The sequence below is a fragment of the Suncus etruscus genome, chromosome 2 (assembly GCF_024139225.1).
Source record: "Suncus etruscus isolate mSunEtr1 chromosome 2, mSunEtr1.pri.cur, whole genome shotgun sequence".
Lineage (NCBI taxonomy): Eukaryota > Metazoa > Chordata > Mammalia > Eulipotyphla > Soricidae > Suncus > Suncus etruscus.
In genome coordinates this window covers 25,807,940-25,833,035 of record NC_064849.1, presented here as the reverse complement: position 1 = coordinate 25,833,035, position 25,096 = coordinate 25,807,940, and the positions used below count along the sequence as shown (strand labels likewise).

General features: G+C 35.8%; 1 protein-coding gene across 1 annotated transcript in view; it reads right to left on the bottom strand.

The window, feature by feature from the left end:
- The window catches only part of DOCK10 (dedicator of cytokinesis 10), a 299,752-nt gene that overhangs the window by 136,859 nt on the left and 137,797 nt on the right, over nt 1–25,096 (bottom strand). Inside the window, 1 exon segment of the mRNA XM_049768172.1 lies at nt 12,273–12,362. Coding sequence (XP_049624129.1) covers nt 12,273–12,362 — 90 coding nt within the window.

The window sequence follows — 25,096 nt, the reverse complement described above, 5'->3', positions numbered from 1 at the left end:
CAAAATCTGTGATAGTAATTAAGAAGGAGTTAGATAGGCAAGAAAAATTTCTGAGAGCAATCAAGTTGAGAATACAAGAAAGAAGAGACACTGGCTTGGAGGAGATAGAGGCTGAAGTAGGAACAAAGGCCTAGGAGGTGGGTGGAGAGCACAGAGTAGATGGACGAGAGAGCATCAGGGAAAGTCAAGGAGAACAGAGCTGTACGAGGTGTTCATAACTTGTTCTTGTACTTTCTCAGCAATACAACTTTAATTGCTCAGGAAATGCCCACATACAAACTGGCACTGAGAACAACACAATGAATAAGCCAGAGACAGAGTAGGATGGTGGCAGCAGGAAAGACTTGAAAAAAAAGAAGAAAAAGATAGAACAACAATGCACAAGGACAGAGAAGATCAATGAAAAGAATTTTAGAGCTGTTACCAGAGGGACTGCAGGAGGAGAGAAATTATATGGCAGATTATGCTGCTACAATAAATTTTTTTAAGTTCCAATTCTACATTTTACACAATTATATAAGTACTGTTAGAAATTGGGTCCAAATCTGCTCTTCATATAGGGCTGAAAATTTTAATTTTAATTTCAGAGAAAGAATACATTGTATAATCATGGGATAAAATGACTCTTCATGGATGCGATCTCTCTTTCTCTCTCTCTTTTTTTTTTCTCTTTATCTATACTACCTCTCGCAGTTCTCAAATGAAACAAAATTTTACTTAAAACTTAAAACAAGTGTCCGGGGAGATGGCATGGAGGTGGGCGTTTGCCTTGCATAAAGAGGGACAGTGATTTGAATCTCGGCATCCCATGTTGTCCCCTGAGTCTGCCAGGGGTGATTTCTGAGTGTGAAGTCAGGAGTAACCCCTGAGTGCTGCTGGGTGTGACCCCCCCCCCAAAAAAAAAAAACAAACACCCAAAACCCTTAAAACAAAAAGCATAAAATCCTCTTTATTTGCCTTCTTGTTTAATCCTGTTATTTATAATAATTTATAATAATCACTGTTATTTTCCAGTAAACTTCTAAGAACATATTTAAATTTGAATATTAAAACATGACATAATGAAATATTCTAGAGATATTTGTTTGCTTTTTAAGTTTAGTAACTCTTATAAATAAGGAAAAAAATTACTGTACCATAATTTACTAACCCAGTCTCCTCGTTTAAGAGACTTATTAATGACATTATCATTAATTCATACAATAAGCATGGAGTATATCCAGGGTTTTGCTAAAGACAAACACTTATGTCCTATTAAATCTCAGATTTTTGGAAGAGTGAGTCAATAATAACATATGAAAATTGTGAATTATGTTAAAAAGTGGTATTATGTAAAAAATAAAGAAGAGGAAGAGATCAGGGTGCCAGAGAGAAGCACAGTGGTAGGTCGTTTTCCTTGCATGTGGCCAACCCAGGACGAATGGTGATTTGATTCCCAGGCATCCCAAATGGTCCTGAAGCCTGCTAGGGGCAATTTCTGAGCTACTAATGTTTGTTTTGACAATGTTTGTTTTGAAAAGAAACATTCTGAACATTTAACCATTAGTTATATGTTTCTGAGCACAGAGCCAGAAATAACCCCTGAGAGCCACTGGGTGTGATCCAAACTCCCACCCCCCACCCCCAAGAGAGAGATCAGCATAAAACTGGGAGAAAGGAAGTGACTTAAAACCCAACTACAAACATGTTTGTAATCATGGTGCTTAATAAAGATTTATTAAAAATAAAATAAAATTGTCGGAGTTGATTTTATACAGGTTTTATCTGAGCAAAAAAAATTAAAGAATGGGTTGAGTAAATGGTTATGATGGTGACTTCCATTTTTATGCCATTGTAAAACAAATCATTCTCTAGAGTCTTTGCCCATGTGATCCTCCTGTAACCCCCAAATCCTCCAACTGTTTTTGGACTAGAGTAATCAAAATGCTTTAAAGATTATTAATAAAAACATTTAAAATTAATGCACTTTCTTTCAAGCAAACTGGTAACAAATGGACAATAGTGAACCACTTGTAATTCTTCAGGCTTTCAAACTAGAATAGATTTATAATATTATTTTGGTCACATTCTTCTGGTGACTTTGCTATTAAACAGTCCAAGTATAAGACTGTATTAAGATTTTTTTTTTGTCCCTACATAGTTCTGTATTTCATGATCTGGAAGTTTTAATGGAATTAATAAGAGACATTTATTACTCTTTATTTCTATAAATAATAACTATGTTTAGCTGCTATAAACATGTAAATATATGCTAATTGCACTCAATGTTATATATGTCATAGTTGTAACCCAAGATGAGACATTATTCTTTAATTCCTCTGACTAAAAATGAATGTGTTCCTTTCTTATGCTAGGTGGTCCTACTCCAGTAAAAAATAACTGTTTTTCAGCATAATAATTACAATTATGCTAAGTGAACTGAGTCAGAGTGAAATTGATAGACATAGATTAATCTCACTCATTTGTGAAAAACAAGAAAAATAAGAAAATATAGTAATAATATCCACATACAAGAGAGATAAAGGTCAGGAAGTCCAACTCAGTGTAGAAAGCTCATCACAAAGAATAGTGAGTGCAGTTAGAGTAGAGAAGGGTCTACTAGGACAATGATAGTTGGAACTGACCACTCTGGATGAGAACTCGGTGCTGAAAGGGGAGAAAGTGACATACAAGGTACCTCTCCATGAACAAGAGTGCAAACCACAGTGTCAAAAAAGAAAGAGAGAAAGAGGTAGAAAAAGAGAGAGAGAGAGAGAGGGGTGAGGAGGGTGGAATGGAACGAAAATAGGAGTCATCAGTGACGGTGACAGGAAGGGTGAACTGGTAAAGGATGATGTACATTCTATGAATGAAACCCAACAATGAGTAATTTTGTAACCACAGTGCTTAAATAAAGCAATTAATAAAAAAACTGTTTTTGAGGAGCAAGTAATTTTAACTTTACCTTACTAGGTATTTTTATAAATAATCTTAATATTCTATAAGATTTTTATCAAAGTAGTAGAGAAGCTCAGATCTTTGCTTGGACAATACGTGTGACAGTTGTAGCATTTTCAAAAGAATTTTCTGACCCTAAACTCCGTTCTATTAATTTTTATATCTTGATGCGTGCAGGTTTTATCTTTGAGTACATTTAGATTATCATTCCAGGTATTTTGAAGTGATTTCTTGGAGTCACACAAACTTGGGTTTGAATTTACCTGAGGGCATCTCAACTAAATAACGCAATGTCTCTAAATTACTTTATCTGTCTAACTTACACTCACTTTTTAAAATTAAATAAAATATTTCATATAAAGAACCTCACATATTCTATGTACTTAAATGCTCATTTAAAAAAGTTTAGTTTTCCTAGTAATTTTGTGTCAGCCTATAATTAAGATTCATTATAATTTATAACCTGTTTTCCTTGATATATTAAGCAGAAGGTTGAAAATATATATAAGAATTGATTCTTAGAATTCTATAAAATTCCTTCCAAATTTATTCCCATATTTTGTGGTGGCTAAAGGAAGTGTAAGGCTGGACTAGATAACCCTCAATAATTGTTCTAACACTGTCATTTCTCTAAATCTGAGAGAGCCACTGCATTTTACAGATGCATAAACATTGCTCCTACATTAGTGGAGGCATTTTGAAAATGTTATGCATAGAAAATTATTCTCTATTCTTTGTTCTAGCCCACACAATCACTCTAAGAAGATCTTTAAGGACTATAAAATTAGGACTACAACTCCTCTTTGTCCAAAAATGAAACTGAAATGACTGACTGCAAACCACAGACTACAACTCTGTTATATTAATGTGATGGTGCCTTTCTACTCTTTCCAGTGCTGTAAACAGCTCCACAAACATACAGGCATGCCATTCAAGATGTTCTGGGGATTGAACTCAGGGCCTCACACCTCCAGACATGTACTCTACTCTTTTCTGCGGGGGGGGGGGGGCACATCCGGTGGTGCTCAGGGGTTACTTCTGGCTCTATGCTCAAGAATCATTACTGGCAGGCTCAGAGTAACATATTGGATGATGGAGATTAAACCCAGGTTGGCCACATACCAAGGCAAATGCCCTACCCTTTGCCTTATCATTCCCAATACTCTACTCTTGAAGTATCTCCCTGGCTCCTGATTGGTAACTTTCATTCAGTTTTGGGCCCTGTTTTCATTATTTCCTCCTTGAAAGTGATTTCAATACTTCTGGCTGGAGTTGCTACTTAACATCAGAACTTTTCTTTGCTCCAATCATGTTATGCTAACTAGGTAGTCATAATCTATAATCTGTTATGCAGATATAAATGTAATTATAGACTTAGATTTTATTATTTTCTTTTATTTGTTGTCGTCTTCTAACTTTGAAATTCTAGTATTTATGATTTGACCTAAACAAAAACTGATTATTTAAAAAGTATTTTTTATTTTTATAGTTTTATTTTTGTGTTTTAAACATCCTGGTTACATGGTTGTTCAGAATACATTTTTTTCCACAGATAAAGTTATTAATGATTGAGTTACAGTCATACAATGTATAACAATCTTCACCCGTGCTCATTTCCTGCCACCAATAGCAAACTGATTCTTGAATTCAGGCTCACTATGCTGCATCTTTATTCTATTGCTATAGCAGATTGATTTCCAAACATTAAAGAAGGCTTTTTTAGCAAAGTAATGTGCAGTGTCTCCCTTAGCAATTCAGTCCAAGTGATCTCTGCATCACAACTCTGGTTAAACTCTGGTCTATTCCCAAGTCTTTGTTCTCTCATCTTTATTAAAAGAAAATTTAAACAGAGAAGACTCTACTAGAACAATGATAGATGGAACTGATCACGCTGGACAAGAAATCAGGGCTGAATTGATGGTGATGGGAAAGGTGCACTGGTGAAGGATGGTGTGCATTGTATGACACTTAAAACCAACAATGAACAATTTTGTAATCACAATGCTTAAATAAAGTAACCAAATAAACAACAAAAAAAAAGACAATGAGTTGTTTTGAGTATCTGGCTTTAGGTTATTCTTTTAGGCATACTAAGATGAAAATTTTGCTATGAAGGTTCAGTTCAGGAAGCCAGTAACCTATTTCTGAGCTCTTTTAGTTTCCCTATTCCCAGTGTGTGTATGTAGGGCGGGGGGGGGGAGCAGGAGGATAAGGGTAGTGTTTATTTTACCAAGGATGCATTTGAGATTTTAAATGGTTCTAGATATAGATGGTAAGTCTGGTAAGAGGATCTGATAAACATTTTTCTTTTTTCTTTATCTTTTTTGATTTTGGGCCTCACGAATTAGTGTTCAGTGGTTACTTCTAGCTCTGTACTCAGAAATTGCTCCTGGCTCGGGGACCACCTGGGATGCCGGGGATCGAATCCGGGTTCATCCTGGGTCAGCTGTGTGAAAGGTAAATGCTCAATTGCTGTGCTACCACTCTAGCCCCATATAAAGACATTTTTCTGCAATGTACTAATGTTTTTATTCCATTGCTATGTTTATTTTGAAAAGCCTAGCACTGGAATGATTAATATATCTCTTTACAGATGGAAGAAACCAAAACAAAAAGGTTCAAAGGTTCACCAAAATGAAGAACACATTCTCCTGTGAACAAGTTGAGTATACAGTTTAATCCATGAATTATTTATTAATTAACTAGGCTAATTCAGTGGTGTGCAGAAATTACTCCAGTTCTGAGTTTGGGAGTAGCTCATTGGTGGTTCTTGGGCAGCTATGAGGTGCTGGAGATTAAACCCAGGTCTCTTTCATGGATATCAGGCACTCAACTCTTTGAATAACTTTCCTGACCCCTTTATTAGATAGTTAAAAAGTATTTGTTTTAGTATCAGAGGCAGTAACATTAGTAAAAGCATGAAGCAGGGTTTACTGAGAACAGAACTTTAATTGTATTTCTAGAAGAACCTGAACAAGTTATATGATCATTTTCACAGAATGATTTGTAGTAATATATCCTAGTGTTCAAAGATAGACATTTGTGTGTATTATGGCTCAATCATGGCTTGGTGGTAAGTTAGTGTAGATGTCAGGTGATTTAGTGAATGTAAAATAGGCTTGTCATCTTGTGTGGGAAATGCTGACCTCTACACTTAATAGATAGGAGAATTCCTAATAGATAAAAATGAATAGGGAGAGGAAGAGACCATCTTTCTTTTACTGGCATTGAAAAATATGAAGTCATTAATGATTTAAAAAAGATAGTAGAATGAATACTGTACTTCACCAGAGATTGGGAATTGTCAGAATAGTATTTTGTGGGAGAAAGTTCAAAAGGAGTATTGAGTCATGTGTATGTTAGTTAGAGTAGTTTAACATTAGTTAACTAGTTAGTTAAAGTCTTAAAGGAACTTAGCACAAGATGTACCAGAAACTTTTGTTTAGTATCATAGTAGCCATGCTAAGGGAAAGCCATGTTTCATCAAAAGCTGATAAACTAGATTCATTTCAGTGCTGGCTTAATCTGGCTTTGAAAATCCAGCCAATGTTTCATAAAGCAGTTCCCCAGTCATATCTTTCACAAGATCTGGGTAAAAAAAATAGTGGCTGTAAGGGTGGAAGGCTGAGAAATTGTTCTGCTTTTATAAGTCCAGCTGTGGTAGGGCAGCAGCACAGAAACAGGTAGTTTCATGTTGGATCCAGGGATGAGATGCGGAAGCCAGATGAAACTATGCTTGGCAGTTTCAGGCTGGACATGCTTCTAGTCTTTCCTGATTCTTATCATAAAAAGGTGATAACAATGTAATATGTTTATACTACTCTAAGTCAAGGACTTAGATTCTTTTTTTTTCTGTTTGTTATTTTTTTGGCCACATCTATTAGTGCTCAGTTACTTCTGGCTCTGCAGTCAGGAACCATATAGGATGTTGGGAATTGAACCCATGTTGGCAATGTACAAGGCAAGCACTTTATCCACTGTACAATCTGTTTTCTTCCTTCCTTCCTTCCTTCCTTCCTTCCTTCCTTCCTTCCTTCCTTCCTTCCTTCCTTCCTTCCTTCCTTCCTTCTTTCTTTCTTTCTTTCTTTCTTTCTTTCTTTCTTTCTTTCTTTCTTTCTTTCTTTCTTTCTTTCTTTCTTTCTTTCTTTCTTTCTTTCTTTCTTTCTCCCTCCTTCCTTCCTTCCTTCCTTCATTTATTATTTATTTATATATTTATTTATTTCTTCTTTATTTCTTTCACTGTAGTGTTTAAGGAAAGGCTATAATATTCTCATATGTGAATAGCTGGCTAAACATAGGGACAGCTCTGTCCTGAGATTGGCAATGCTCAGTTTGGCAAGTATTTGAGATCAAGGATACAAAGACTGTGCTCTCAACTTCTTGAGCCAAGGGAGAACTTAGAAGCAGAGGTAGGAAGTAAGGAACAGAGGATTCTTCTTAGACAGCAAGTAGCTTAAAGGGAACTAAGGCTTAACAAATTTGAAGGTGAGAAATTGCTCCCCAAGGAAATGACAAGAAAAGTGTAGAATTTTGTGATCAATATGCCCTTAGCTAAAAGATGTTTTCAGTAAACTAGAGTCAATATAGATTTTCATAGTTGAGGTGCTGAAGCTGATGATAGTACAAACAAAACTGTAAACTTCAAGAAGTCTACTAGAAGTTGCCAGTTTTAAAATAAAGGCATTTTTTTTCAGGCCCAACTCTGCTTAGATCCAGAGACTAAAGGTCAGATTTCTGAGGGCTCCTAGGATTTCGTACTTTAAAATTTAGCGATTGCTTCTACCTCGAAGACAATAAACTGGTGCTAGTAACCATATGTAAGACAATAGAGTGCCCTGGTTTCTCAAAACTTATAGCCAGAGAGCTGGGAACCCATGGTGAGTGTGAGAGCAATTCCATAAAACCTAAAAGAAATTGCTGAAATTATAAAAATATAGTGTCCTATATAAAGAGGAGAAATGACCTAAAATCAGGGAGATGCTGATAAATACATAGATATTATATTAAAATGATTAGGAGTGAACTATGTTTGATGAATTTTATTAACTTCTTGCTTTTTTTTTTCTTTTGGTTTTTGGGCCACACCCTTTTGACGCTCAGGGGTTACTTCTGGCTATGCACTCAGAAATCGCTCCTGGTTTGGGGGGGACCATATGGGATGCCGGGGATCGAACTGCGGTCCGTCCTACACTAGCGCTTGCAAGGAAGACACCTTACCTCTAGCGCCACCTTGCCGGCCCTGAATTTTATTAACTTCTTGGTGTAAAGACAAGTTCAGCAGGAAAATCATTAAGTAAAACATTTAAAATAAGATTCCTCATGTGATATCTTTATTATCTAGCAAAAACAATAAAAATAAACTAACAATATGATAGCTACCTAACTGAAGAATAAAGTTAGATTGTAACTTTTGTAGAGGAGTTTACTTGAGCTGCATCCAACTCCAGCATTTTAAGATTTATTTTAATTTTTTCCACAAATACTTTGGGATTAAAAGTACTCATCTGTAGCACCATGGCAATAAATAATATAAAAATTAAAACAATTGACTCTTCTCTGCAGTCTCAAACTTATGAGGAAAACATGTTATGACAATGTCAATGAGTGTGGGAATTAGAAAGGCTGTCTCGAATACAGGACGGGGGAAGGGTGATAGGGGCATTAGTGATGAAAATGTTGCCTTGGTTACGGGGGTTTTCTCTTTATGACTGAAACCCAACTACAATCATGTTTGTATACATGATGTTTAAATAAAGATATTATTCAATTAAAAATTAAAGTTATAAAATAGATATGCCCTTTATGCTTTTTCTAGGCTTATATAAGCATATTTATATAAATATTTGTATATTTTATATCCCTATCATACCATATATTCTGTAGACTGCTTTGTAATTTGAACAAATCCTGAGTACCAAGATAATACATTTAAATTTATGTAATTTTTATTAGCTATACAACCTCACAAGATACAGATATGTGAATGTTTATTCAACCTTATCTTTTTTTTTTTGTTTGTTTTTGGGCCACACCTGGTAATGTTCAGGGATTACTCCTGGCTGTCTGCTCAGAAATAGCTCCTGGCAGGCACGGGGGACCATATGGGACACGGGGATTCGAGCCAACCACCTTTGGTCCTGGATCGGCTGCTTGCAAAGCAAAAGCCTCTGTGCTATCTCTCCGGGCCTTCAAAAAATATATATATTTTGCAAACACATAATTATGACATTAGGAAATTCAATTCCCTTATTTTGCTCTCACTATATGATAATAATGTGAACTTTTATCTTAAGCTTTTATGTCATTTGCTTTAATTTGTATTTCTATGATGACAAGTGGGGCTTTAACAATGTTGAAAATCTATTGGCCAGTTGCACTTTTGACCTGCCTAATATTGATGCTTACAATTTCTTGGGTTACTTATCTTTATTACTAATTTGTAAAATTTTAAATATTAATAGTATGTATACAAGAAAAAGGGCAAAAGTTACTGTGGGTTAAAAGGATTTCTCAATGCAAATGACTTCATTAGCTTTATGTATGGTACCAATCAACATATATTTAAAATGTTTGAGATGCTTTAGTTTATGCCTTTTCCTTTATCTTATACTTTAAAACAATTTTTTCTTCATTTATTTTTTGACAGTTTTTCACCTGGAATTAATTTATCATCATTATTTTTGTTTTTTGGTCACACCCAGCGATGCTCAGAGGTTATTACTTCTGGCAATGCACTCAGATATCAGTCCTGGGGGGCCAGAGTGGTGGTGCAAGGGCTAAGGCATCTGCCTTGCCCATGCTAGCTTAGGATGGACCTTGGTTCGATCCCCCGGCATCCCATAAGGTCCTCCAAGGCAGGAATGAATTCTGAGCGAATAGCCAGGAGTAACCCTTGAGTGTCACCGGGTGTGGCCCAAAAATCAAAAATAAGAAATCACTCCTGGGTTGGGGACCATATGGGACATCAAGGATTGAAGCGAGGCCTGTCCTGGGTCAGTCTCATGCGAGGCAAACGTGCTATCGCTCTGGCCCTCACCTGGAATTAATTTTTGCATGTAACATGAGATAAGATCTAAATTAAGTAATGCAACGAACACATTATTAGTATATGCTGAATTGCCCGACTTTCTCAGAAAACCTGAAGAGCCATATTTACCATAGATTTAAGCAACCATATGATCTTATACTTGTTTCTAAATATTGTTTAATTTTACTAATAGCTTATTCTAGAAAATAAAGAAATTGGAGTGTGCCAAGTGATTTTTAACACTAATATTCATCCTTTATTAAAAGGAAAAAACAAGTGCTAATGTTTAATTTACAGATATAAGTGTAAATATTAAAAACAACATACTATCAATTTTAATGCAGAAGAGACTAAAGGTAATGGTACCATTCAAAAAGAGCATGTACAGTGGAGATAGATTTATTGATTCAGAGGATAATACCTATTGATTCAAACAGTATAAAATTTAAACAGAAGAGCTATTAACCAATGCATTAAGTATAAATTTTATAAGATAAGGCAGTGAGTCTTTATAAACACTGTGGATGGAGATCAAGAATGACTTCTATTAGACAGATCTTTTCTGCCAAAAATGGTAAGAGAATATCAAACTTTATAAAGCATCAAAATATTAAAGACTCTTAAAGAATGTCATGTTGATTGTTATTAGATTTTTACTCAACAGTGTTTTAAATATATTGGAGAATGCAAAAATTAAAGAAAATATTCTTTATTTTTCTTTATTTTTGTTTGGGGAGGTGGGGGTGGCACACCCAGAGGTGCTCAGGGTTTACTCCTGGCTCTGCACTCAGAAACTGCTCTTGGCTCAGGGGATCATATGGGATGCCAGGGATCAAACTCGCATCCATCCTTGTCAGGCACGTTCAAGGCAAATTCCCTACCACTGTGCTACCACTCCAGACCAGAAAAATATACTTTAAAAATAAAAGTATTTTGTTACTAGCAGGTGACCTGATGCACCAAAAACAAAAGTCATTAATAACATATTATGAAAAAAAGTTTAAGTAAATTGCATACATTTAGAAATCAATGGCTTAAAATATAGCAATGAACAGGAATAGAAGAAAATATGTTAGAAATTCCACTACTATTTTCAATAAACCTATATATAACATTTTTAAAGAAAAAAATATATATTATTTTTTGGTCACACCTGGTGGTGTTCAGGGCTTAATTCTGGCTCTTTATCCAGAAAAAAATTTCTGGTGGAGCTTGGAGAACTATGTAAGATGCTGAGGATTAAATCTGGATAGGCACCATGTAAGGGAAGCTCTCTACCCACTATGCTATCTTCAGTCCCCAAAGAAAGAAAAATTTAAATGCAGAACATAGAAAAATCTTGTGAATCATTCAGAGTTAAGAATTATATCTAACATTATGGTATTTCCAATACAATGATTTTTTGTTAGTAACAAAAAATAGTATACTCAATTATATGGATACTACATGAATCTGCACAGTTTTCTTTTTAAAATCTATTATAAGGTGTTATAATTCTAATTTCCACAGCATTGTCTTCCGTAACACTAAAAATATTTACATAAAATAAAATAACAACATTCTACTATATAATTCCTCCATGATAAATCGAAACAAAAATTTAATACTTGAATAGAAATTGTTAAGTTCAGGAGAACGATGCGCCGTTCAAAGACACCAAGACCACAATCTCTCATGCAATAGCAGAGGGTTTATTTTTCTTACAAGCATGCAGGGGCTGTCAGAATCCAGCATAAGCCAGAATCTGCCAGCCCTGAACCATGAGCTTACAAGCTATATATAGTATTTTAAACAATAGAAAGGTACAGTAGATTGATTTGCTTTAGGAAGTACATGACATCTGGCATTTTCCCACAATTGTGAATGAAGGGGGGTGGGTAATCAGGGCAGTCAGGAAACTCCCAGAATTGTCATGGATGCCTGTACGACCCCAGTGTTTTTGAGGGCCACGTCTAGCCCACTTTCCTGTCCTTGCCTGATGGCTGTTTCAAGCTTCCTTTACAAAATCAGATAATTAAATAAAAACATCAGGAAAGTGAAATCATCTATAGATGATGACCAACTAACCATTGTGTTAAAAAATCTCTGTTTATTTATAGCAGCAGTGGCAGCAGCAGTGGCAACAGCTGCAGTAGTAGTAGTAGTAATAGTAGTAGTAGTAGTAGTAGTAGTAGTAGTAGCAAACAGCAGAAGTAGTTGTAGTAATAGTAGTAGTATTAGTAGTAGTAGCAGTAGCAGCAGCAATAGCAGCAGCAAAAGCAGTAATCTCTATTTAAAGAAGCAATACTTCATAAAAGAAAGGACTTACCTCTTTTACCAGTAGATTTTCTGCCTTGCACTCAGCATCTTCAGGCACTGTTGAATATAATGTTCGGATATCCCAAGACACTGTGGCAGTCTGAAAGAAACAAATAAAAATAAATTAAGCCTCTAATGTAGAAGAATTGATTAGAATACTACACAAAAATACAGTAGGAAAGTATTTTAAATCTTAGTTATTTCTGGATAAGAGAATACAGAACTTCCACAATTACCATTTCCTTAATCACTGGGAGAGAAGGATGAAAACTTTGATGATCACTGCTAGCTTTATTACAATAGCATAATTACAGCTTATGAAGATCAGACTTCTCAGCAATTTTAGGTCCTGTTAAACAAAAATTTTGGCTATTTGCACTTTTTTGACCAGTTCATTTTATTGGTATGTTTTCTGAATAAAATCTGTAATGCTTGAAATTAGAAAAACTTAGAAAAGTTTTAGTTTAGTTTACGATCCAGCTATACCACTCCTAGGAATATACCCTAGGAACACAAAAATACAATACAAAAACCCCTTCCTTACACCTATATTCATTGCAGCACTATTTACCATAGCAAGACTCTGGAAACAACAAGATGCCCTTCAACAGACGAATGGCTAAAGAAACTGTGGTACATATACACAATGGAATATTATGCAGCTGTCAGGAGAGATGAAATCATGAAATTTTCCTATACATGGATGTACACGGACTCTATTATGCTGAGTGAAATAAGTCAGAGAGAGAGAGAAAAACGCAGAATGGCCTCACTCATCTATGGGTTTTAAGAAAAATGAAAGACACCCTTGAAATAATAATTTTCAGACACAAAAGAGAAAAGAACTGGAAGTTCCAGCTCACCTCAGGAAGCTCACCACAAAGAGTGATGAGCTTAGTTAGGGAAATAACTACATTTTGAACTGTCCTAATAACGAGAATGTATGAGGAAAATGGAGAGCCTGTCTAGAGTACAGGCGGGGGTCGGGTGGGGAGGAGGGAGACTTGGGACATTGGTGATGGGAATGTTGCACTGGTGATGGGTGGTGTTCTTTACATGACTGAAACCCAAACACAATCATGTATGTAATTAAGGTGTTTAAATAAATTAAAAAGAAAAAAAGAAAAAAAAAAGAAAAGTTTTAGCCTTTTTTATTTTATTTAACCTTTTATTTTAACCTTATAGTAAATCAAATCATAAATATCTCTTCAATAAACTTTCCCCCTTTCAGACTCATTCTGTCTCAGACTTGTATAAGAAATTTGGTCTATTTTGTTCATTGCTAACCCCCCCATGTATATTGGATACTAAACTCTTACTGTTGAATGTACATGTGAATATATATATATATATATATATGTATCTATATGTAAGTATATATCTATACTATATGTGAACATGTTTTCATGCTCACATAGACTGGATATAATATACCCATTCTATATGAGCATGTATAATATATGTCTGTATATCTGTGTGAGTGTACATAAAATGCATGTTATGTGTTATATGTATGGTAGGTATAAGAATGTGTATATTCTGCACGCAGGGCAGATCACTCCGCATTTAATGATATGCTGAAACTAGAGGATGCTCCACATCAGCCTGACATCGATGAAAGAAATGCACAGAATCCAGAGTCTTTAAATATGAGTCTGATACCAACAACAGCTAAAGTGTAAAAAAGTTTCACCAGGACCTTGAGAATGACTGGAGTTGGATAGACTGCTATGCCTGGAACCCAGAGTCTGTCTTATGCCAATAAACTTCTGGGGTAAGGCCTTTTTGTAATCAGGTCAAGGATTTTTTTTCCATTTTCTCCATTTTTCTGGACCTATGCAAACATTGGTGATTGCCACTATCACACCTTTACTATATTTTTTTACTCTTATTTTTTAAGGAAAAAATACAACTTACTGAACTTAAAAGCAAATTACTGTAGTAGAATGCCTGTCTCGAATACAGGCAGGGGATGGGAAGGGGGGAGGGGGTAATGCTGCACTGGTGAAGGGGGGTGTTCTGGTTATGACTGTAACCCAAATATGATCATGTTACTTAAATAAAAAATATATTAAAAAGAATGTGTATATTTGGATGGACATGAAGACAATTATGCTCAGTGAAATGAGCTAAAGGGAAAGGGATAGACATAGAATAATCTCACTCATATATGGAATATAAGAACACAAAAATATAGTATGGTATGCTAATAATACCCAGAGGCAATTGAGACAAAGATCAGGAGGTCCAGTCCAGGGTAGAAAACTCTCCACAGAGAATGGTGAGTATAGCTAGAGTAGAGAAGGGTCTAGAAGGATGATGATAGTTGGACCTAATTGCTCTGGAAAAGAACTAGGTGCTGAAAGTGGAGAAACTTACAGGCAAGGCTCCCCTCCATTAACAATAGTGTAAAACCTAGTGTTAAAAAGTAGAGAGAGATTTGACAGAGAAAGAGTGAGACAAAGGTAGAGAAGCAATTTATCTGCCCTAGAGCAAGACAGGGGTCAGTGGTGGGATGGAAATGGGAGATATTGTGACAGAAAGAGTCCACCGGTGAACTGTGCACATACACTGTAGGACAAAATCCAACAATGAACAATTTTGTAACCATGGAGCTCAAATAAAGCAACAAAACAGACTGTGTATGTGAAGATGTTTATTAGAGTTTATGTGTATAATATATGATTGTGTATATACAAGTATAGTTTAGACCGAGTGTTTAAGTGTATGAATGTGAATGTATGTGTATATTGAGGAGCATGAGGTTTAAACACTGAAAGAGGATATCTGTCATACGAATACACCAAGTTTAAAAGCAGTGAGAAAACTAAGTTCAAGGCATGTCGGAAAAATCAGTGCCTATATGATCTCAACATGCATTGCTCTCAAGGCAGTTGGGTGAACACACTTGGAAATGCTAACTGTTGGGGCTACAGACTCCAGCCAAGTGAGCTACAATCCTTAGGAACCATTGCTGACACTCAAATAAACTGGGCCATCTTAGGACTTAACATTATTTAGATTTTATATAGTTTATTATTTTTGAATTTATTCTTTCAAGTTATGGCATATTTTTGCTAGTCATACAAGATAAAAGTAAATAAACTTTACTGATAATTTGGAGTAGAAGATTAAATTGAGCTCTGGGGATTATTACTGGGTTTTAATTATCTAGGGATAACTTATTTCCTGTTCGGATAGGTTCTTAACAGATGCACAGTGTAACTTGATTGATTTCCAGGGAACATTATGTACTATAATCCACTGGTAAGATTAAGATTTAACTCTAACTAAAATACATTTCTATCTTACAGTCACTATTTTTTAAAATATTTTATACAAAATTCCTGTTTCTTGTTATTGACTATAGTTTCCTCTTTGCTTCTTACCCTTAAAAAAACTGTAAAATATTCTAAATTTGATGAAGAATAGAGTGACAGACCTACAATTTAAGCTTGTTGAATCATTATATCAAACCTAGACAATGCCTGTGTAGAGAAATAAAGAATACTGAAATGGCTGAAGAAACAGTTTTTTTCTTGAGGTAAAGTTTCTGAAATGTGGGTTCAGAATGAAGTGACTACTTGTAAACTTGTGATACCATAAAGATAAATTACCTCAATACTAGTGTTAAAAATCAGGACAGGAGAAAGAAAATGCACTGATATAAGGATAAATAGAATTGAATTCTTTCTTCCATCATATGTGTAAAGACTGTGATTCTTGATACCATGAACCAGATGCTGATTTTTTTTAACCAAATAAGAAAAATGAGAGAATTATTTTATTAAGTCATGTGACAAAAAAGGAAGTGTTCTTGTTCAACATTCATGCCATTTCGTAAAGAATACATAACACCCAAAAAAGAGAAAGCATTTACAAAGAATGTCTTCACCACAAGATTGATCTGAATTATATTTTGCTGTAATACTGGACAAGTTGCCTGTAAAGGAAGAAGACCTACATAACATAATTTAAGAATTGTGAGGCTTCTATTTATTTATACTTTCTTTAAAGTATCTCCATTGAGGCAAAAATAAATTGGTCAACTGAGAAGAAAAGCACACAGAGTCATATTTGTTGAAGGGATTAATATGGTTACAAAGAATTTCTTTTCTGAGAACTTGATGCTTTCAGACCACTACAAATTGCCTTGGCCACAACAGACTTCCTGTTTTCTTTTATAAGCATTCTGGTCCACAGTAGCCTGAAATGGAGCTGAGGCTGCACTGGCGCTCAGCCGAGCTCTTTCGGTAGTTGAGTTGAACAAGGGAGAATATTGTCCAGAGATCAGGCATTGGAAATAAAAATCATCATTTAATTCACCAAAACAATACCCTCAAGTCTGTGCTGGTAATTTTGCATCCCTATAGTTAAACGTCTTTATATAAACCTCTCACTTTCAAGTTCCTTCAACTCTGTGGTGGGAAGTCTGTAGCTTTGTCATACCACCAACCTACTAGCTACAGAGACAGAAGAAGAGTTCATTTCCAGCACAGGAGGCCATTTCTTAGTTGGCCAAAGGCCACTGTCAAAGTTAAAAAAAATAGAAGCTTCTTCTATCCAGAGGCTGAGAAAATCTTCACTGGACAGTACTGTACATTCCAGCTGCTCAAAAACAAAGAACAAAAAGGATGGTGTTTATAGTATCCATCCAATCGAGCTTGAGAAGTCAAGAAACCAGTGTATTATACTTCACAGTCAAGTCCAACCTAATCAGGGCTTTAAGAACAATCTTCAACTAAATTTCTCAGATTAAGATACAGATAGTATCTTCAGTCTATCACAGCAGACAATTAAAAGCATTGCATTTATTATTTCATTTAAAGAAGTATTGATTTCATTTGCTTTGAATACATGAGGGGCATTGTATTATCATTGTATTTAAATGTTAAAGGGAAAAGACCTGGCTGTGTTGAAGTTAATATCTACTGTAGATAGTGAAAAAATACACACATAGTGAAAAGTTGCCCATAACTGGACAGTTGTTTTCATCTAACCAAGCCAAACTTGGGGATATTTTCACTGAGTTTATGTATTTTATGAGTTGGTTACACTCTATTTGTTCACTATGACAGTCTATCATAATGCCTAGACCAATATTTTTTAAAAACACTATCTTATTAGATATAATTAGTATGTTATCAAAACTACCATTTTTAAAATGTGAAAATCAATGCTTTTGAGGTTATTCACAGTCTTTTGCACCCATTCTATTACTTAATTTTAGAACATTTTCATTACTGCCCAAAGAAACTCCAAATCTACTAGTAGTTTCTTCCTATTCTTCATTCTTCTTAGTACTTAGTATTTAACTAATAATCTATGTTCTCTCTTTCCATGAATTTGCCTCTTTTGGATGCTACATGTCACTAGATTCATATTCTATGTGGAAATTGTAATTGACAGTTTTGATGTAAAATTATTGTTCCTGAGTTTCACACAGGTTGTATTATGTATATATCAGTGGTATATTTCTCTCTGATTTAAGGATTGCTTGTATCCCTCCTGTTGTTTATGGATTATGCTACTATAAATATTCATGTATATGTTTTTATGTGGACACAGAATCTTAGTAAGTTGGAGCACAAGAATTCTACATAAAAGAAAGTAAATACACAAAAAGATTCAATTCACTACAGTACTAGTTTTCTATCGTATCATTCACTGTGGGACTCAGAAATTAATATTCTTCCTCTAAAATTGTGCACTTTATTTTTAAAAGAACATCTGGTCAAAAGCATGGTCTTTAGTCAGAAAAGTAAATAGCAGAATGTCAATGTGATTCCTTGCTTTCTGCTCTCCACTGTTACCCCATATCCGTGAACAAGAAGCTTTGCTAAATCTTAACTTTATTAGCCTGTAAAGGATACAAATATTATAATTTAGAATAAACTAGCTAAACAAAGTCCTGTTCCTCAGCTTGAAAATTATAATTACAGTGACCTTGCATGAACAATATGAGTCATTACAGCTGTTTTCTTATTAAATGCTAAGCATATATCAATAAGAGAAGAGAAAAAAATAAGCAAAACCTATGACCTTTCTGTCTTTAAGTATCAAACATAAAGGCCAGTCCCCTTTCTGCACACCATATCGCCCTTTTGCTTTTTTATATCTAAAAACATACCTATGAAAATAAAAAGCCATCAGCATTGCCAAAAAATCACAATTCATTTTTGGGGTGGGGAAGTGAGGAAATGTTTTAGAACCATGCTTGGAAGTAATGGGCTCATGACTTACTCCTGGCTCTGTGTTAGCGAGTTACTTTTGGTGGTATCTAGGGGATTGGGCAAGAGTTGGTCATATGAAAAGAAAGTTTATTAACTTCTACTATCCCTTTGGTATAGTTTTACTCAGCTTAAGAGTAAACCCCCCAAATTGCAGGGCTTATAAGAAATTCCTGAGACAATTAAATCTGAAGCTATTACTAAAAGTAAGGGCTACTATGAGATCATATATTTCTCTGGACAGACTGTCTCCACAGTGTCACAGAGATCTTTGGTTTGAAAATGACTTCTTTTAAGAGTAAGTGCTAGTTTACTATTCTTCTCGTTGTTTAACTTGGCTCAAAGATGGTTAGCTATGAGACTGAGTTGAAATATAGTGATGTTACCTGTGCAGCCAGTACTGAAACTCATGGGATGGGTGACTTCCCATGGTGTCGTTGTGCTATATTTCATTCACACTTCTGAACTTTCTCTTTTAAGTCTTTGCACCTCACATAAATGACTCCACCTAGGCCTTTCTATATCTTTTAAGCCCAGCAAGAAACTCATTTCCAGCTTTTTCACTTCTGGTTCTATTTTGTATCAGTCTATACTTAAATGGAATCATTCTGCAGTATGATTCAATGTACACTTGAAATTGATCTTTAGCTCCTATTTTCCATTTTAGTCTCTGTGCCAATTTTACTGAGCCATGTAAGTTATAAATAAAGCCACAAAATTCTGTTTTATTTTTTTAGTCTCAAGTTTCAAGTACTACAAACTTCAAAGAGAAAGACAAGAAATAAAAAGAACATTAACAAATTTAATTCTTAGGACCAGAGAAACAATGCAATCAATACAACACTTTGTTTTAACACTGTTGACCCTAATTAAATTCCTGGTATAAATATGTACCCTAAACCCTTCCAGGAGTGATCCCTAAACACAGAATCAAGAGTAAGCCCTGAGCACTGCTGGGTATGATCCAAACCATCACCATCCTGGCCCCCATAAATCAATGCCTTCCCTTTTTTTTGTGTCATAGACAGCTGAATTTGGGGCTTATTTCTGACTCTGTGCTCAGGAATCACTCCTTGGAGAGCTTGGGGAAACCATATAGGATGCCAGGGATTAAATCCTGGTTGGCTGCATGCAAGGCAAATGCCTTATCCACTGTATTATTTTTCAGTCCTTCATCACTTATTAAACTTGTACCTACTTTTGGAAAATGAATTACTAAATCAATCAACATTACTTAACCTTGAAAAATAAGTATGAGAAAAATGGTACAAAGATTCAGGCTCTGTGATTCCTAAATCTGCAACAGGAAGAATACTTTCTCCTTAGTTTACCAAGATAACTTAAATTCCATAACCTAAAAAAAGACTAACTTTCAACATTTTCTATTGACAGTATATAAGTCATAGATTGTGATGGATCTTTGACATACAAATAGGAATTGAGTTTTTTTGTTGTGTATGAACAGAAAATAGATGAATATATCTTTGAAAATTTAGAGACAGGAAATTAGCTTCTGTGTGAATAGCAAAGTGGGAAGAACTTCTCCAGTGTCTGGACAGGGGATCATAGTCCTAATGCTATTTGGGGGAGTTGATATTTTATTTGTGTCATAGAGAACGGTAACATCTTCATCTCTATTGTTGTCTTCATGGAGCAAATTCAAATATTTCATTCTCTTTATTCTCAGATTTCATTTAAGAAAAGATCTTTTGATTTCTAAAGCCACTTAAAGAATTTAAGTTATGTTATGAAATAACAGCTTGCATGATTCATGAAGACAATTCATAAAATAAATATCCACTTCTTATTTCTCTTATGCAAAATGTTGCTTTCATTGCAATGATAAGTCAGAAGACAGCTTTGTCTTGTGGCAGCTTCACTCTAACCTCAAGAACCATGTGACAGAGGGTTGAAAAAGCAAGCCAATTTCTCTAGATTATAAAATAAACCATAATATATAGCATTAGGGTGCTACTATAGATAATAACACATGGGAAATTAGGGTCCTTCTCAGAAGAGGTGGAATTTCACTGAATCATGATTGGAAGTTAGGCCCAGTTGTACAGTGAGTATAAATCCTCACAGAGGTGATGGATTTGATAAGTACAGAATCAGAGAGAATGCTCAATACCTGCACAGTGGCCAAGGGAGACAGGGCTTCCTAGTCCTAGATCCAGACATCTGGACTCAGACATAAACGATAGCCAGAAGACAGGGATAATTGGAGGAGAAATTGTTTTTTGAGGCAACGGGTCCTCAGTAGGAAGTTTTAGCAACAGACTTTGCATTCTCTTATTTTTTACTTCTTTATTGGAGGGCATGGGGAGTTTATAACTAACAGTGTTTAGGGCTTACTCCTGGCTCTGAGAAGAGGAATCACTCTTGCAAGGATTCAGGGGACTAATGGGCTTTTAGGGATCAAACCCAAGTTGGCCGCCTGCAAAGCAAATGCCTCACCCATTGTAATTTGAGTCTTGCCTGGATTCAAAGCTTCCTTTGAATGAATCAAAGCAAAGGAGGATCCCTAAGGCTGTTAAAAGACCATGTATGAGGATCAAATAGAATACTATTGACGTAAGACAGAGAGTACAGGGAGGGAAACTTCTAGAAATACTGCTTGGGATAGGGTGTAGGGTAGTCCTAGAGAGGACAGTTTCCTTTAAGTGTCATCAAGTACCAGATTAGCATTGACTTTGGATATTTCTTAATATCGGAATCTTAGTCAGTCTTACATTCCATCCACATTTGGATACATTCTCAGACACAGAACTTTTGCTTTTCTTGTAAGTCTCACTCATTTAGGAAGTTCTGTTCTATTTTCAGAAACTCGTGGGTGCTGAATAAATATTGATTAAACAAACCAAGTGACGAAATATATCTCTGCAAGTGTGATTTCTTAGTAATGTGTAAATACAGACATCAGCTGGATTCTGTGATCCTTAGGGCACCTGTGAACTAAAGACCTTTGGTGGAGCATGCCATTCATTGTAGCTACCTCTCAATGTTTGCATACCTGACATTAGAATGATCATTCCATTGTCACTTCTCCTTGGGCCCATAGAGGGCTCTTTACACTAAGTCCTACTCTGTTCTTCCCTGATCCGTTGCTATGATGTAGCCCTGTTTCATCTTCTTCACAGAACTGTTTATTTTTTATCTTGAGTGTAATATAGTTAAGTAATTTGTTTGATTCTGTTTCAAAATAATTTTTTGTGACCAAAGTGAATTACAAATCTTTCACAGTAATATTTTCCACCACCAGTGTTGACTTCCTTCCACCCCTGTTCCCAGCTTGCATCCCTACCTCCCCCATTTGTCCCCTGGACTGCTAGTGTAACAGGTTCCCTTTGTGTCTAGCTTGTTGGGTATTGGGATCCATTCTGTTGTCATTATGTTTGATTGTTTTTGATCTACTTTTTCTGGCCAAGAGGTAAAAACACTCCATGAAAACAAGATAATTTATTTTTTCACTTTCTTCTTTTTTTGTGTGTTTTTGGGATATACCAAATGGTGTTCAGGGCCTATCCTGGCTCTTTGCTCATAAATCACTCTTAGTGGGTTCAGGGGACCCTATAAGATGCCAGATTTGAACCTAGGTCGGTTGTATGCAAAGTATATGCCCTATCTGTTGTGCGATAGCTCTGGCTTTAATAACAAGATCATTTTGTCTGATCATGGTCATTTCCTCATTATGAGGTCAATATAGCATACTCAATATCATGTGTGAAATGAATATTGGGTGGAAAAGAAAGACATTATCCAAGGATGATAGGCTTATATGCTTAGAATTGAGCTAATATTTTGTCACAGTTCAGAAAGTGGGTGACTAAGTAACAGGGAGAAGAGGTGAGCTGGAGAGGACATTCATAACTGAGAGGATAACCAGCACCACATTTTGGAGGAGTCCTATTAAAATGCAGCACAGAAACACTTAATTTTGAAAATGAATAGTTAAAATTTTATGCATATAGTTTTAACAAAATGTAGATTAAAATAATTTAGTGTTTATGTTAAAATGATTGTGTTTAGAAATTAAAAAAGTTTTGATTACATCATCAAGGATAGTAAAGGTTATATAGTAGGTAAGTAATTTTTCCAATAAGAATGGAAAGATACCATAATATATTTTCATGAAAATATTTTTGCATATAATATATGCCCTGCACCTCTATCTATTGTCTTCTTAAGCTATAGAGCATTGGAGTAGCTTTGGATGTAAATTTTGAACAAAGGAACAAAAGAAATGTTGCTACAAGTTGTGTGTGTGTGTGTGTGTGTGGTGTGTTTATGTGTGTGTATGTATGTGTTGTTTGATAAAAAGAGACAGTTTTTAAGAAAAATTAAAGACATTACTGTAATAAGGCCCAGAGACAATAGAGTTTAGGGCTGGAAGGACCTGATCACAATTTGAAGCTCATCATAAAGAGTGGTGAACTCTGTTAGGTAAATAACTACACTAACAACTAACAGAACAATGTTAAAGAATGAGAGAAGTTGAATACCTGTCACAAATACAGGAGGGGGGGCATTGGTGGTGGGAATGTTGCACTGGTGATGGGGGTGTTCTGTTTACAACTGAAATCCAACTACAAAATTACTTGTAATCATGGTGCTTATATAAAGATTTATATTAAAAAGCAAGCAAACAAACTAACAAAAAAAAAGAGACAGTTCATAGAAGTTTGCCTTAATAGTAGCAATATAAGAATGTAAAATTAAAAAATATATCCTTGAAGTGAAAACCTCTGTGTCCTGCCCAGCCCCAGAAATGAAATTTCTGCATGAGATAAAGAAGGTTCCTTTAGACTATGTCAAATATTTGAGGGGGGCATTTATAAAAGGTAAAAGACAGGTTAGAAAATGTTATCTTTTCCTACTATAAGCCTATATATACACTCTTTACTTATAGGTTGTTTTATTTTGGGGGCACTATCTTGTGCTTAGGGCTAAGTCTTGGTTCTGTGCTTATTCCTGTCTTCCTTCCTTCCTTCCTTCCTTCCTTCCTTCCTTCCTTCCTTCCTTCCTTCCTTCCTTCCTTCCTTCCTTCCTTCCTTCCTTCCTTCCTTCCTTCCTTCCACTATCTTGTGCTTATGGCTGTCTTGGTTCTGTGCTTATTCCTGTCCTCCCTCCCTCCCCCCTTCCTCCCTCCCACCCTCCCTCCCTCCCTCCCTCTCTCTCTCTCTCTCTTTCTTTCTTCTTTCTTTCTTTCTTCTTTCTTTCTTTCTTTCTTTCTTTCTTTTTATTTCTTTCTTTCTTTCTTTCTTTCTTTCTTTCTTTCTTTCTTTCTTTCTTTCTCTCTCTCTCTCTCTTTCTCTCTCTCTTTCTTTCTTTCTCCTTCCTCCCTCCCTCCCTTCCCTCCCTCCCCTCCCTCCCTCCCTCCCCCCCCTCCCTCCCTTCCTTCCTTCCTTCCTTCCTTCCTTCCTTCCTTCCTTCCTTCCTTCCTTCCTTCCTTCCTTCCTTCCCCCTCCCTCCCTCCCTCCCTTCCTTCTTTCTTCTTTCTTTTCTTTTTTTTTTGTTTTTTTTTGGGTCACACCTGGCAGCACTCAGAGGTTACTCTTGGTACTACACTCAGAAATCGTTCCTGGCAGGATTGAGGACCATATGGGATGCCAGGATTCGAACCACAGTCCTTCTGCATGCAAGGTAAATGCTCTATCTCCATGCTATCTCTCTGGCCCCTAAAGCAAGCATATTTTTTAATATATTTTATTTTATTTAAACACCTTGATTAAATACATGATTGTGTTTGGGTTTCAGTCATGTAAAGAACACCACCCATCACCAGTGCAACATTCCCATCACCAATGTCCCAAGTCTCCCTCCTCCCCACCCGATCCCCGCCTGTACTCTAAACAGGCTCTCCATTTCCCTCATACATTCTCATTATTAGGACAGTTCAAAATGTAGTTATTTCTCTAACTAAACTCATCACTCTTTGTGGTGAGCTTCCTGAGGTGAGCTGGAACTTCCAGCTCTTTTCTCTTTTGTGTCTGAAAATTATTATTGCAAGAATGTCTTTCATTTTTCTTAAAACCCATAGATGAGTGAGACCATTCTGCGTTTTTCTCTCTCTCTGACTTATTTCACTCAGCATAATAGATTCCATGTACATCCATGTATAGGAAAATTTCATGACATCATCTCTCCTGACAGCTGCATAATATTCCATTGTGTATATGTACCACAGTTTCTTTAGCCATTCGTCTGTTGAAGGGCATCTTGGTTGTTTCCAGAGTCTTGCTATGGTAAATAGTGCTGCAATGAATATAGGTGTAAGGAAGGAGTTTTTGTATTGTATTTTTGTGTTCCAAGGTGTATTCCTAGGAGTGATCTAGTTGGATCTTATGGGAGCTCTATTTCCAGTTTTTGGAGGAATCTCCTTATCGCTTTCCATAAAGGTTGAACTAGATGGCATTCCCACCAGCAGTGGATAAGAGTTCCTTTCTCTCCACATCCCCGCCATCACTGTTTATTCTCATTCTTTGTGATGTGTGCCATTCTCTATGGTGTGAGGTGGTACCTCATAGTTGTTTTGATTTGCATCTCCCTGATGATTAGTGATGTGGAGCATTTTTTCATGTGTCTTTTGGCCATTTGTATTTCT